General features: G+C 34.6%; 1 protein-coding gene across 1 annotated transcript; it reads left to right on the forward strand.

Moving 5' to 3' along the window:
• The first annotated feature begins 292 nt into the window (after positions 1–292).
• Positions 293–14126, forward strand: LOC113494100 (facilitated trehalose transporter Tret1-like). The gene is made up of 8 exons (XM_026872248.1): positions 293–677; positions 5213–5442; positions 5984–6304; positions 6899–7025; positions 10178–10249; positions 10597–10814; positions 11975–12157; positions 12486–14126. Exons 1-8 carry the CDS (start codon positions 617–619, stop codon positions 12726–12728), a joined length of 1455 nt encoding a protein of 484 aa, XP_026728049.1. The 5' UTR covers positions 293–616; the 3' UTR covers positions 12729–14126.
• Positions 14127–15047: the final 921 nt, after the last annotated feature.

Here is a 15047-nt window from a genome sequence, read left to right on the forward strand (position 1 = left end):
TGGCATTATCAAAACAAACCAGGATCGAGTAATGATCCAATGTTATCACCGTTGTTAACTAGCGATAAAGAGTGGTTTCAATTCGTTCCATTTCTGATTCATGCTAGTTTCGGGTTCCAAAGTTGAAACAGATCTCAAATCAATTGAAAGAAAAACCTCCTTTTTAAAACTACGTAAATTCAGTATGAAGTCCTTTAGATAATCACCCCTTAAAGGATGTCAAGTTAGTTCGAAAGACATGATTTTCAAAGTAATTTCAATAAATTGCTACATTTCGATTAAAAGTTCTTAATATTGCTTACGTAAATAATTATGCATAAATCTATTATGTATTATATCTCCATAACAACGTGAAAGAAGTCACGGGTAGCAGCTAGTATTAAAAAAGCAACTCCATTTTGGGAACTACTTTCCTCTGCCAGCCATAACAGCGTTAAAAATGCAAATTGACATCTGATCTAATATTAGATAAGTCAGAGATAAGACTAATAACATTTAATATAATATTACTATCTCGCCTGCCCTGTATTAACGTAGCATTAAATTTATTTGCTTAAGAAAATACTTTTTCATATAATAACTAACGTTGGTGCTAGTTGATTAGTTGTTCGTGATCATGGATAGTGAGAAAGTGAGTGTTAAAGCCTTTTTGGTGCAAGGTTCGGCGGCATTGGCAAGTTAGTATTGGTTCTGTATTATAAGCTGTTGTTTAGACTAGTTTTACCCGTAGCTTCGTCTGAAATACGAATTTTGTAAACCGCTTCCTGTCGTGGTTTTGATTGAACTATTTTTTTTTGGTATTTTGAGTGTTGTGAGTTACTTTCGAACTATATTCCGGTTTCCCATTGAGCTGTTATTTTTCACACGTATGTTAATTGTGTGACAATGCAATCAAAATTAAAATGTTTATATTGAAAGTAGGCCTGCTTCAAGCACTTTCGAAATGTTTACATTAATGATTCTAGTTATAATATTAGACATAGAGCTGATCTGATGCTGGAGCTGGAAGGCGGCCATAAGAGCTCTGCTATAAAACACTATTGAGTTAAGGTTAATTTGAATTGTATTTCCGAGATTGATTCGAAAGCAAAAAAAATATTTAAAAGTTACTTTTTAAATGTTTTGTTTTCTATATTCAAGCGATTTTTTCTTGTCAATTTGTCTGTAATCAAATATTGTAAGATAGAGCTGTAATTTTTGATTTATTTTGAGTGACAGTTTAATATCATAATAACATTGAGATGATCTGATGCTGGAACTCGAATATAGCCATAGAAGATCATTACCCCGATTCTGCTATTTTACAGTGGCCAATGAATGAATGGCAATGGGATTAAATATGAAATTATTCCTATTCTCTGTAGCATTTTGCCAATACAGTAATTGGAAGTTAATTGTGTTGACCATTAGTGTACCGTCCCGTGCTGAATTTACAATGATTTTGTAATAAAAAATGCTTAAGAAAATACGAAAATTGATATTTTAAGCCAAATTTCATTTATTCATCGACCGGTGTAAATAGCAGAATTGGGGCCCTGATATGAAACGTCATAACACCAAGGAGTTTAAGCTCGTTTGATTTGTCACAACAAAGGCTTAATTTAAAAAAATATAAAGCTTTTTTGAGTTGTTTTTTACATATTACTTAATAAGTTGTTCTTGGGCTAATCACTGATATGTTGTTGCTTATTTTTGGGATCGTTAATAACTCGTTTTGAGTTAGAGATTTTTTTGGAGTGATCCAAAAAAAGGACAGTCTGTTTAAAAATAAAATAATCTATCTCTAAATGTAGCCTAAGGTTAGAATATTGTTTATAACAGTTAAAAATATTCTTAATAACAATATTCTTTATAACACTAATAGGTAGTGAGTACCTAATTGTAAATGAAAAAGTAGTAATGAGTGCTGCAGTTCCAATCCTCGTGTGGGACAAACATTAGTGAGACCATGAATGCATTTTTTTTTCACTTTTTAAACAAAATAAAATGCGGCAACATCACATACATTGTTCTGAACCCAAATTAAGTTGCTAAAGCACTTGTGTTATGGAATTCAGATACAACGAAAGTACCACAAACATCCAGACCCGAGACAATGTAGAAATGTGAATTTTTACATTGACCCGACCGGGGATCGAACCACTCGACCACGGAGGTCGGTAGTCGGTAGGTTAGTATCTAAGCCTCAATCATCATCATCGGCCTAGCCTTTTCCCAATTATGTTGGGGTCGGCTACCAGTCCAACCGGATTCAGCTAAGTACCAGTGTTTTACAAGGAGCGACTGCCTATCTGAGCTCCTCAACCCAGTTACCTGGGCAAATCGCTACGCCTTGGTTAGACTGGTTGTTTAACCAAGGAGTATCGTGTAGTATCTAAGCTTCAATATTTTAGTGAATAGACTTTCCTATTAACGTGGCGGGTGGAGGTGACTGTAATATGTACGTCTGTAAGATCGAAGTGTAAAGTTTAATATAGTTTTAAAGATACAAATATTAAGTTTAGTAATGTGACAACATCAGGATAAAAGACTAACAAACATACAAACAAACAAACAATCGCTTTTATAATAATAGTATTATTATTTTGTTCAAAGTATAATTATCATAACTAGGGTATATTTGATCATTATCATATCAGATATGTTCAACAAATCGTTACAGAACAGATTTGAGATAATGTGGATAAGGTTGTTTAACATTTGTTTAGCTTTTATTAGATCTTGATAGTTAGGCTTATAGTTACGTCTTAAAGTAATATTATATACTAGCGGTCGCAAAGGCTCAGTCCGTGTGGCACATCGCTTTAAAGCATAAACTTATTAAAACAAAAAACCAACCCTATGTGACTCTAAGAACATGTGTGCGAAGTTTCGTGACGATCGGTAAACAAACTTACATTTATAATATTAGTAGGGATTGCAGTAGTCGAAACATCTCTTCTCATCATCATCATCATTCCCCTGCCCTTATCCCAATTATTTTATTTGGGGTCGGCGCAACATGTTCTTCCATACCTTCCTATCGGCCGTCATCTCACAAGAAACACTCTTTACAGCCATATCGTCTTTCACACAATCCATCCTTCGTTTCTTTGGTCGTCCTCTTCCCCTATATCCATCCACATCTCTTCTACACAACCTTAATTATTTTAGTTAAGCGGTTGTCACACTGCCCAAGAAGGTTTTAAATCAATAGTGTTAGAATTGTGCAAGGTAATAGACGGATTTCAGACACAAGCGGAGCTGAGGCGGCAGCAGGCGCGGGTATAACTGAGTGACCCCGACCACTCATGATAAAGGACTCCAGTTTCATCTGAAACTTGTTGGGCCATTCCGATGTATACGCGTGAATAAACCGTTTTGAAATTATACGAATCTGCTTCACGAAAGTTAATATTTTGAGCGTGCAGCTGAAATATTATAATTAGTAGAGCTTGTTTTGCTATTATTAACTTTATTAACTCGCACACTGTTTACTGCCAATATCAATCACTTATCGTAGAGATTCTTTAGAAATAAGCAGCACTCTTGTACAACATACTTTGTAATATTGTTTGTTTGATTGTTTGTTTGAACGCGCTAATCTCAGAAACTACTGGTCCGAATTGAAAAAATATTTTTATGTTGAATAGACCATTCATCGAGGAAGGCTTTAGGCTATAAACCATCACGCTGCGACTAATAGGAGCGAAGATACAATGGAAAATGTGAAAAAACAGGAAACAGGGCCGGTATAAATCATACCTTATATCTTCTACCCACGGGGACGAAGTCGCGGGCAACAGCTAGTTTTAAAATAAAAAACACAAGAAATACTTTCAAAAGTTTGAGGAAAAAGCAAATTTTGCACAATTATTTTTGATTATATTTAAGTGTTCATTATTTATTTATTTAATTATCACACTAATCTACCATTACAGGTTACCTTACCTAATGCGGTAGCTAGGACTAAACAAAGGTATTTATGTGAACTAGGGTTTCAAAGATTGAATTATTATGCACATAGTTGCAGGTCTAAATTCCAGCAACTGTTTTAATATGTAATTTTCTGATAATTCTGATATGAATAGGCAATAAGTTATCCTGCTTCATCCACTTTTCTGCTAGATGTGAAATCCTTACTATTTACGATTCCCATGTTTCAAATTTCTGTAATTCCGCGATTTCTTGGAGTTCTCTAAATAAATTGGTTTTGAAGACTTTCAAAATCTTTGATTGATTTGTATCTTCTATAACTTTAAGTTAGCACGTTACGTAAGTTAGTTAGATGCATTTTGTGCTTTTATTTTTATTATTTATTTCATATTATTTTCGTTATTAGTTTGGTTTTGGTTATTGACATGTGAAGGTGAACACCAATACTATTCAATACAAACGTAATTGTCTCCTTAATAACTATACAAATCGATGTAACTTTCATTCATTTTTGTCTGATAATAATATTGATTCAATAGATATAAACCTATACAAAAATCTTATCTGTGATGTGTTATAGACTTATCTATTTACTTGCATAGTAAAATAACCTGTTTATGAGTTTGAGTGGTACAGAGTTACAATATAAGTAACATATTCACACATGTAGTAGTAGCCTTAGTGTGTGTGAACGTGTTATTTTACTATTTACAAACGTTTCGATAGCGCCGTTTAGAAAGAGTATAGCAATAACACAATAGACGACTTGCTAATATAAAATTGTCAGGCGCTGTTCCAAAAGACTTGGCTTTTCACTAATATGGTTTAATAATGGAAATCGTATGTATCATAGAAAGTACCGACAGCTAACATTTCATGATTACAACCAAGTAATACTATTTTTTGTTAACATTCCGATAAAACGATAGCGTTTTTATAATACGCCTTAATAAATGGTTATGGCTACACATAGCAAACGACCTGCTATTACAAGATAGTTAGGCGCTTTACCAAAATTCTTGTCTATTTGTTAGCCTGATGATTCGTAAAATACATTTTTTGAGCTTGAGTCGTCAAGAGGGCCAGAAAAATTTATATCCCCTTACCCATAAAACACGTTAATGTATAAATATGTTATTGTCTTCAGATATAAGCTATACATAACAGAGGGCTTGCAATTTTAGAGTTATCAGGCGCTTAAAACTCGTTTTGAAAAACGAGTTTTACAGTATTTCCCATATTTAAAACAAACTTTATTAAAATCAGAATATCCAAACAATCTGTTCTATTGTTTCAGTTTCTGCCCTCACCACACTCACAGGCCTGGTCTTCTCCTGGCCTTCCTACAATGTCGCGAACTTCATATCCAACGGGACCGTCCTCCAAGAGCCCATGACGTCACTACAAGTGTCCCTATTGGGGAGCTTGACGAATGTGGGGGCTATGATACTGACCCCCTTCTGTGGATATTTCGTCAATAATTTGGGGAGGAAATACAGTGCGATGTTATTTGGACTGCCTTTTGTGGTGAGCTGTTTTGTCTTTGACACTTTAATACTATTTAGGGCCGATTTTTTAATCACCTGTTAACCTCTCTCTGAGGAATAAATATGGCTGTTTGAGATATTTTCTATACAATAGCTGTCAAAACGTCAAACATATTTGACCGATAAAAGGTACAAGGAGATAGAAAAATCGGCCCTTAATGTATCTAAAATGAACCATAACTTAATCATAATTGTTTGTTGTTATTCCTTAGTGATGATGAGAATGAAAATGAAGAATATGAAAATTTCAACTCTAGCTATTCTATCATGAGATAGAGCCTGGTCAAGGACTTGCTATAATCGTAGTATTTTTCTTGCTGCTACTACAACAAATACTAAAAAATATTTGTGTTATTAGGTACGGTTAGAACTGATAACCTCAAATTGGTATCTCATCCAACCGTCATTCCTTTCTTTATACCAGTTGTACGGAATCCTCATTTGACTTTGTTTCCTTATAGAGTTGCATCTCAAAAATGATGTACACAACAAACATAACTCCATATTTATTTCTATTCCAGTTGACGTGGTCAATCATCTCCGTGACTACTTCAATACCTATGGTCCTGACAGCCGTAGCTCTAGCCGGGTTCGGGACGGCAGGACAGACGATCTCATCCATATACATATCCGAGATCGTCCAGGATTCCATCAGAGGAGCCATGATGTCGACTGTGGTCTCAAGCTACTTCCTCGGAGTACTGATCTCGTACATCCTGGGAGGGGTTCTGTCTTATTATCAGATTATATATATAGATCTGACGATGTCTGTTCTCTATGTGGTGCTGTTGGCATTCTTGAAGGAGTCGCCTGTGTTTTTGATGCAGAGGGGTAGAGAGAAGGTGAGCATGCGAGATTTGTTTTTCTTTTAAGTACCTATGCGTTGTAATTGACTGCTTGTATGGGTTCGATTCCCAGGACAAATGTGTTTGACATCAGCACGATGATTTGTTTTGTGACTAGTACTCATAATACAACTTTGCTTTAGTTTGAGGTGAAACGGCTTGTGTGAAAAATGGTGTGCTTATTTGAATTTATTAGAATTGTCCGACTAGTTTTGGAGCCAACTGAATAAGTTATACTAAAAAATTACTATGAAACTGTATTAGTCGAGCCTTTCAAACCAAAGTTAAATCATTGTGAGCACATTTGTTAGCGGTATTTTTATACTCGCAAGTTACGTAGCATTCTGTTAGTGAAATAATTTCTGAAATCGGTTCAGTATATCTAGATATCACCTTCCACCAACGCCACAAGCTCTATCTAAGTATAAATAATCTTTTTTTACATCTTCTGGGCAATATTAGTTCCCGTAATACTCCACAACGGTTCTTTTTATTCAATTCGTTTGGCGGGTCAGCTAGTATTAGTACCAAAGAGTATTTATTTATATTATTCTAGAGATCCTCTATAAGACTTTGTTGTTTTTCTTTCAGGAAGCCGCTGAATCTATTGCCTTTTACCGACGAGTAAGCGTCACTGCAAAAGAGGTGCAAGTTGAGATAGCCAAGATCAAACTCCTGCTGGATCCGAGATTAGAAAAGATGCTGGAAGGATCAGACGGTATTGTATTATTTTATTCGTCCTTCTCCTTAGAGTGTGTGAGATTGTTTTATTTGCTTTTCTCCTTAGCGTTTGGTTCATTGTACAACTTGGTGTCAGAGCTTAAGATGTTCTAGCATTTCTGACGTCGCCAAACACACCCTGGAAAGAAATCTCAGTTGTACTGGTTTTCTCATGATGTTTTACTTCGACATATTAGCTAGTGACAACCACTTTGTATTACTTACGTACGTTCAAGGAGATAAGTGCGTACAGAAATTCGAACCTGGGAAAATTGACTTGATAGTCCAATAGTCAAATCTATCACTATCACTGCAATTATTAATTCCTAGCTGTTGCCCGTGACTTCGTCCGCGTGGTTGGAAGATATAAGTTAGGATTTTTTTAAAGGAAGCCCCCGAAGCTGAATAATTTTTCCTGTTTTTTTCACATTTTCCATTGTATCTTCGCTCCTATTAGTCGCAGCGTGATGGTATATAGCCTAAAACCTTCCTCGGTGAATGGCCTATACAACACAAAAATATTTTTTCAATTTGAACCCGTAGTTCCCGAGATTAGCGCGTTCAAACAAACCAACTCTTCAGCTTTATATATTAGTATAGATATAGATTTCACCATAATGAAAATTATTTATAAAGCCGATTTTGTCGATCGTAAAATTTTTTTTTTCTTGCCAGCTTGTTCTATATTAGAAGGCTTTCTGCAAGTTTATTCGTCAAATACATCCCGTGCTACTTTATTTATTGCAATTAGCACTTGCAGTGTTTAGTCCTACCATCCTCTGGCAGCTTCGAGTATTCAGGTATTTAAATGAAAAAGAAATTGCACTTAGAAAGAAAACAATTCAAAAATATTGAATTTATTTTTCTATGTATTCTCAAATTATGGTGTAAAATTGTTCAGAAGACTAGAATTAGATAGAGAGAATTTACTGTAATTATAATAGGGTCTTTTAACATTGAGTTTAATTTCCAACTTCAGTTGTACAAAAACAATAAAACCCCTGTTTCATTGTGATGTAATCAAAACATATTTACTAAAGTCACAACTATATTATTCCTATATTTAACTTCGTGGAATTATTTTTATCGTTTAATTAAACATACACATTTTGTTTCGCACGTGATTTTCGCGCATTAAATTGCTTGTTTGTTGTTTTTAGTGATAGCCAAAAATTTCCCTTACTTGCAGACAAGTAACATTGGTCATAGCTTTAATGCTGATAAATCCCCTGACAAGTAAAAGTCACATTTCTTGTCGAAACAAAATATATTCCCCAAGATTTGGAGTTTTCTTTTCTATTTCGATGTCAAATTGTTCAAGCCATCTGGCAAATCCAATTTCATATCGTGCTAAAAATGCCATACTCATAGGTTTGAACTTTATCCGTCCTTTTCTGTTCTACGACTAAAACATTTTACTGATTTAAAAAAGAGGAGGATATTTCAAAATTCATCTGTGTAGGTTTTTTGAGTTTCTTTACCCAGAACTTTGGGCTGGATAACAGTTTTATTTTTAAACCTTTTTAATTTAACCTGAACACCCAACCTGATACCTGTCATTTGGTCCTATCTGTAGGTTTGGTTCAGTAGTTTTTTTATTGAAAGTCGGTTGTATTTGCTTCGTTCAGTAGTTTTTATTGACAGTCGGTTATTTGCTTGTGTTGTTAAAACAATAAAATTATTGAGATATCTTTTTCTTTGTCTTTTTAACGGCAAGTCGTAAAATGATGATAATTTAAGATGTCAAGAACCTCTGAATTCCCACGACATTTACAGAACACCGAATATAGCTAGAACATGCCTTAGCGATGACGTTAAAGATCGTTATACTGTGCAAATAGTAGATAACACGTGGAAACTTAGTATTCGTAATAATCAGACCTGCCTACTGTTTGCTGTTTCGTAATCGTGCCTCATTTATCATTGGCAAAAGGTACTATTAAAAGTTGCGCTGATGGATAAGAATGAAATAATTGCAATAATACCAGCCAATAACTGTCCATCTTCTGGGCAGAGACCTAATTAAATTGGGATTTTTTGGATTTTAGGATTTTTGAATTTCTTACTTTACTATTTGAAAAATGTGTGTTCAGAATATTTAAGACCTTAAATATAACTTGGAATAGTAACATTGATACTGGAACCGAACCTGCACTTGCAAATCCATACATTAAAACACAAGGTCACACTGATCTCGCCGGACAAAAGCAGTTATAACCATTATTTTTTGTAGCACCAACTGAAATTTGTTATCTCTGAAAGTCTCCACTGTTTGGGGACAGCAAGACAGACAGCTTAGCTGTAGTTCCTTTATACCTTTTAAGTAAAAAACTTAGAATAGCCATCTAAACAAATGAATTCAGAGCAAGAACCTATAGTTACATCAAAACAATTGAATCAAACTCATCCACAAATATTAACCTTGTGTCATAAACATTACAAATACTACTTTCCGTGACGTTAATTAAATTCATTGCATCATTAACGAAACAATGGGAACAAATAATGGTATTAATAGATATTACTTCACTGAAGATAATGTAATCTATTGATTTAGTGATGTGGGCGTTTTCTTAGGAGCAAAGACATGCGGTCTGCAGGCAAATGGAGGAATTGATCATTAAAAAAAAGTATGTAATGGGTTATAGTTGGTCGTGGTGGCCTTGTTGATTTGTATGTCCGAGGAGTTCGATTCCAACGAAGGCAAGGACGTGTGTGTTATTTTCTGAGACTAACGACTTACTTAATTGTTCTAAAAACCTAAAAGAAAACATGATATAAGAAGACCTGGATTCGAAATATTGGAATCTATAGGCCCACCTGCAAACAGAAATTATGGAAGCGATAATGCACAATTAACAAAATTGAGTATTATTGAGACGCTCTATTGCAGTTGTGTCAACTGCATTTAAACTGCACTTGAACTGCAATTTGAAGTTGGATTGCAGTTGAAAAGCGGTCCGTCTGTCTAGAGCCCACCTTACGAACCATGGCAGCTGGGCAGTTTAACCAATTTTAAGGCAGTTTGTTACGGTCATAAATACCCTCACATTTAGTTTTACAACCGATTTGTCTCTCTAGCCTACTTCTCCGACTTAATTGACGAATTAAAGTTATTTAGTAATAATGGCCTTTTTTCCATATTTTCAGAACCTACAGTAACTAAGGAATTGATTGAGAACCCTCCAGAGGAGAAGAAGCTTTCAGAATGGCAATTTTTAAGTAAGTATCGGATATTTATATGATGCAATGGGTTACTTCGGCGTATTTGTCGCAATACGGGTCACTAGTCAACTTGCGACCCCACCGTCAAGTCAGGCTATGATTATGGACTCCGGTTTCGTCCGAAAGTAGTCCGGCAATCCCGATAAATACGCGTGATTAACCGGTGTGTCTGAATAAAGTATGAATCATCTTCGAAAGTGGTAATTTATTCATTCTCGATCATTAATTTTAGACCCAATGGGAATCCTTAATCTTGAACTGACCTGGCTAAATTCAAATATCTAATCCTTTCTCCGGCCTTCAAGAAAATAAAATCCTTCATTCAAAAACCTGTTTTCTTACAGAACAATCTCCAACATCGATCCGGGCTCTGACAACCAGTTTCGCCTGCATGGCAACCATGATCCTGATGGGCAACATCGCCTTCCAGGTCTACGCGGAGACCTTGTTCCAAGAAGCTGTACCATCGTATGACTCAAACCAGTGTTCAGTATTCCTAGCCATCATACTGCTTTTAGCAAGTGTTATTTGCTCGTTCATCATTGACAAGTTTGGGAGAAAGGTAAGGGTAATAATGATTTCAGCTCATCTAGCCAGGTATCGTTACCACATCTGGTAACATAAATAAATAATTCCAGCTGCTTCTCTATTTGACCCCAAGGTTGACTGGTAGTTTTCGGGTTTGAACGCGTTTATCTCAGGAACTACTGGTTCAAATTGAAAGATTACTTTTGTGGTTAATAGGAAATTCATCGAGAAAGGTTTTAAGCTATATAACATCACGCTGCAACTAATAGGAGCGAAGATACAGTGAAAAATGTGGCAAAAATAGGCTAGGATAGGATAATATTCATCTACCAGGGCTTCCGTTCAAAAATTACTAACTTTTACTTCTTCTAACCACGCGGACGACTTTGTGGGCAACAGCTAGTGTTCGATATGTTGAATCCCCGCGTAGGATAAGCATTTCTGTGTGATCCACGAACACTGAGTCTTCGATGAGTCACGTGACTATGTCCTATCATCTCCTAACATTCGAGCGTTTACTATAGACTTCAGCGATTTTAGGAATGTAACTCGGCTAGTATGAAATTTATCTATCAGCTAACTCCACATATTTTTTTTGTTATAATAGGTCTATTCGTTTCAGTGTGAAGAAGTTACAAACCTACACAAGCACACAAACTTTTTTCGTAATTGAGATTGATCGTTGAAACTGTTTTGTGTGTAGATTTTGAGGAAGCAGAAGATAAGTGAACGCGCTTAGTAACAAACAGATTTTTATTGGTTATCATATGTTGGTATTATTGGTGCGTAGAAAACACGATGTCGACACTTGCGACAATACACGATGCCTATCTCAAAACATTGGTTTTGAGATATCAAATTTTATCGTATTTCTTCCAAAAGAACTGTTTTGGAATTTCAGATGATCCATATCTTGATTTTTTGTCTTATTTGATATCTATCTGATAAAATTAATAGGTCATCATCTCACACCGTTTCTTTTCAATAGAACGTACCAGTTTAGTAGATTTACACAGAAGTACTACATGCAAAACAAGTATTTTTACGATTAAAGAGAAAATAATTTGTCCAGGCGGAGTTGTGATTTTTTGAGCACACCAATACAATATATCCATTATTACACATTGGACCAAAAATACCATGGATCTTGTTAATAATAAGCAATTCATTATCGAATCTAAACATTTGTTCTAGCCACTGATGATCCTGACAGCAGCCATCGCCAGTGTATGCACGCTCCTATTGGGAGTACAGCTGCAGTTCGACCTGGCTCCTGAGTGGGTTTCAGCATTCATCATCTATGTATACAGTTTCATTTTCAACGTAGGAGTTGCTGTTATTCCTTACGTTTTGAGTGCTGAACTGTTTTTGCCTGAGGTGAGTAATTATTCCTCTCTTCTCTTTCTCTAATTTTTTTTTTTAAATAGTGTTTTTATCCTACTGTGTTTATATTCACATACTAGACACATTAGACTTAACTTCCTTCTCCTATTCAAACAAAACTTATGTTGCTCATGAAACGTTTATAAAAACATCTTCAGACATACCATCAAATAGTCTTAAATTTAATTTAAAATTTTTACTATGTTCCTTGAAATCCTGCTTTATTGCATTATTATTTTATTCCCAAACATTTCTACTCTTAACACTTACTTCTTCATGCTAAACTTCATACAGTACCTTGATTCCTAACTTTATATTTCAGGTGCGAGGCCTCTGCGGTAGTATTACCATGACCTCTGGTTGGGCCTTGAACTTCATCACTGTCCTACTATTCACACCAGCGATAGAAGTTGTTGGAATCCCTGTAATGTTCTACATTTTCTCCGTCGTCGGTTTTGTAGGAGCAACGTACTGCTTTTTCAATTTACCTGAAACTAAAGGTCTGTCAGTAGATGCCATCCAATTGTTATTTGTGAAGAAGACGAAGAGGAAAAACGAGGTGTAGAATGATTCAAGTGACTTTAATTAAGTGAAAAGTTCTTATGCAGAAATGGTATTGATTCTCAGGATTGAGATGTAATTCGTAGTTGACACATTCGTTAATTTCGATTGAAATGTATTTTATGATAGCGGTGCTGAAAACATGAAGATCTGCTTTGACCTAACTATCCTATCTTTGTTTTGACTTTGAAGGAAGAATTAGAATTTTAAACAATGGAATATTAGTAATTGAATGATTGCGATTAAATTGATTTGTAAGATCAACTGCTCAATACTAAATCGTTATTCAGTTTTACAATTCCAAAATTCAAGGGTTAGTTAAGATTTTTCTCAAAGACAGAGAAACTATTATTTAAATGAAAACTTCTATTAAAATATACAAATGACCTCTTGAACAGAATGTAAATTTTACATAGTAGATATAATGTAAAACAAGATGCGGCATGCATATTCAAGTGAAAATTAAAATTCATAACCCTACGCTGCGGTTGGGAAAATCAATATAAATGTAATTATTGTTGGTCCTTTGTCTACTATCCCTAAAGCAGACGAGATTTTAATGTTATATATTCACGTTTTAGCTTAAATTATAATTAGTTCGCTTTGAATAATAAGCCAGGAGGCACATAGAAACTAGAATTAAATGATGAAAGTTCAAAAAATGTGGGAATGTAAAATATTTTTTGGTTATGGCAAGGTTATGTTTTAAAACAAAACAGGATTTATTTAATGGTATCAAAATTGATAGTGTAGATGGGATAGTTTATGGGAAAACTCTGAACTTTATAATAGGAGGTAATTAATGTATTGACTGCATGGTTATTTCAGTGTATATTGCGCTTTGTGAGTTTGATTTCCGCCATGGGCAAACTTCTTATTAAGTGTGAACTGCAAACACTTGTTTTTAAGTATGGTGAGTTGAATTTCTGTAAACCCGACATAAGGATTAAATTCCTTAGGAATGTTGATTTTGTAAAAAAAAAAATGCGGTACCAAACTTCGAATTGTTAGGTGTAAAATGCGATCATTGTGTTTTTTGATATAATATTGTCTTATTTTTATTGATCTGAGCCCCTAACACATACGGTATTATAGAAGTATTTGTAACTATTTCATGTCGTATATCAAACGATTGATATTTACTGGACCAAGTATAGAGCCTTGGGGAACACTTGTGTGAATCGATGTTTATGATAGAAATATTAGATTTTTACGATTATTATTTATAAGCTTTGAGATGTCTCATAACTAAGTTTATATTTTAAATTCAATTGTTTTAATATCTGATATTTTATTAAAACTACACTTGAATAAATGTGAGTATGTGTGTGAAAAGCTATGTTTTTGTCAAATGCCTACTAAGTATATATTTTGCAATTAAAGAAATATAAATTGAAGTATATGACATTGAATTTTATTTTACTAAACAGTTAGTTAAATTAGTTAAATTGCCTTGCATATGGGTTATTTGAAAATTATTTTACTTTAAAGATGTCTAACGCTAAGATATGCATTCCAGATAATACAATGGTTACTTATCTATGGGTACAATGCTGAAAGCCATCCTCTGGGACAAAGCAAAAGGCGCCTTTTAACATGTTACCTCCATCGCAATCCGCTGTCAAAATCAAGACTTTTTATTTCAAATAGGCCGTTTTTCAGGCACTGTTTAATCGCTACAGTAACGTCTCTAGGTTCAAGGTTTCAAGAACCAGTAAGAAAATCTATGAATTAAAAAATAGTAAGGATTTTGTAAAGGTATACGAAACCCTGAAAGTTCAATTCTGAAATGGCTGACGAAATAGGCATAAAGGCTCGTCTCACACATGTGATTTCAGTAGTAATGATACCAAAACCATGTTAAATAGTTAAGATAAAGAACAGTGACAATATTATTATAAATCTTACAACTACGATATCAATGGTTTGTTTTGGCTTACTATTGCATTTAGAGTAGACATGTTACATCATACTACTGTTTGATATTGTCTCGATAGAGAATAGGAGTTCTAATATTATTAGTAGGTGTTGATAGGACGGCACCTAAATACTCATTTTGTTAAATTTTCTGTAATAATTTTGTAAATGGAATGACAGCGTGCTGCTGGGGAGTTTGTTGCGTCGTTTCTTCTCTCACAGCAAAAGCACTTAGGAAGCGGTGAAGGGTGGGCGAAACTGGGTGCTGTCCAATGTAATCTGACCTTAAAAAAGTGCTACTTAGGAGCCTAATTTGAATAAATGACGTTTGATTTTGATTTTGGTTGTTTGTTTGGAAACGATAAGAAATGGTTGTAAGAATATTATTTAAATACAATTTGGTAAT

This window comes from Trichoplusia ni, chromosome 5 (genome assembly GCF_003590095.1).
Source record: "Trichoplusia ni isolate ovarian cell line Hi5 chromosome 5, tn1, whole genome shotgun sequence".
NCBI lineage: Eukaryota > Metazoa > Arthropoda > Insecta > Lepidoptera > Noctuidae > Trichoplusia > Trichoplusia ni.

Bases quoted from the DNA above. Each gene is read 5' to 3' on its own strand.
- LOC113494100 (XM_026872248.1), top strand. From the start codon at position 617: ATGGATAGTGAGAAAGTGAGTGTTAAAGCCTTTTTGGTGCAAGGTTCG. The intron at 10,250-10,596 runs GTAAGTATCGGA...GTTTTCTTACAG, and splicing joins TTCAGAATGGCAATTTTTAA to AACAATCTCCAACATCGATC. The intron at 10,815-11,974 runs GTAAGGGTAATA...CATTTGTTCTAG, and splicing joins TTGACAAGTTTGGGAGAAAG to CCACTGATGATCCTGACAGC.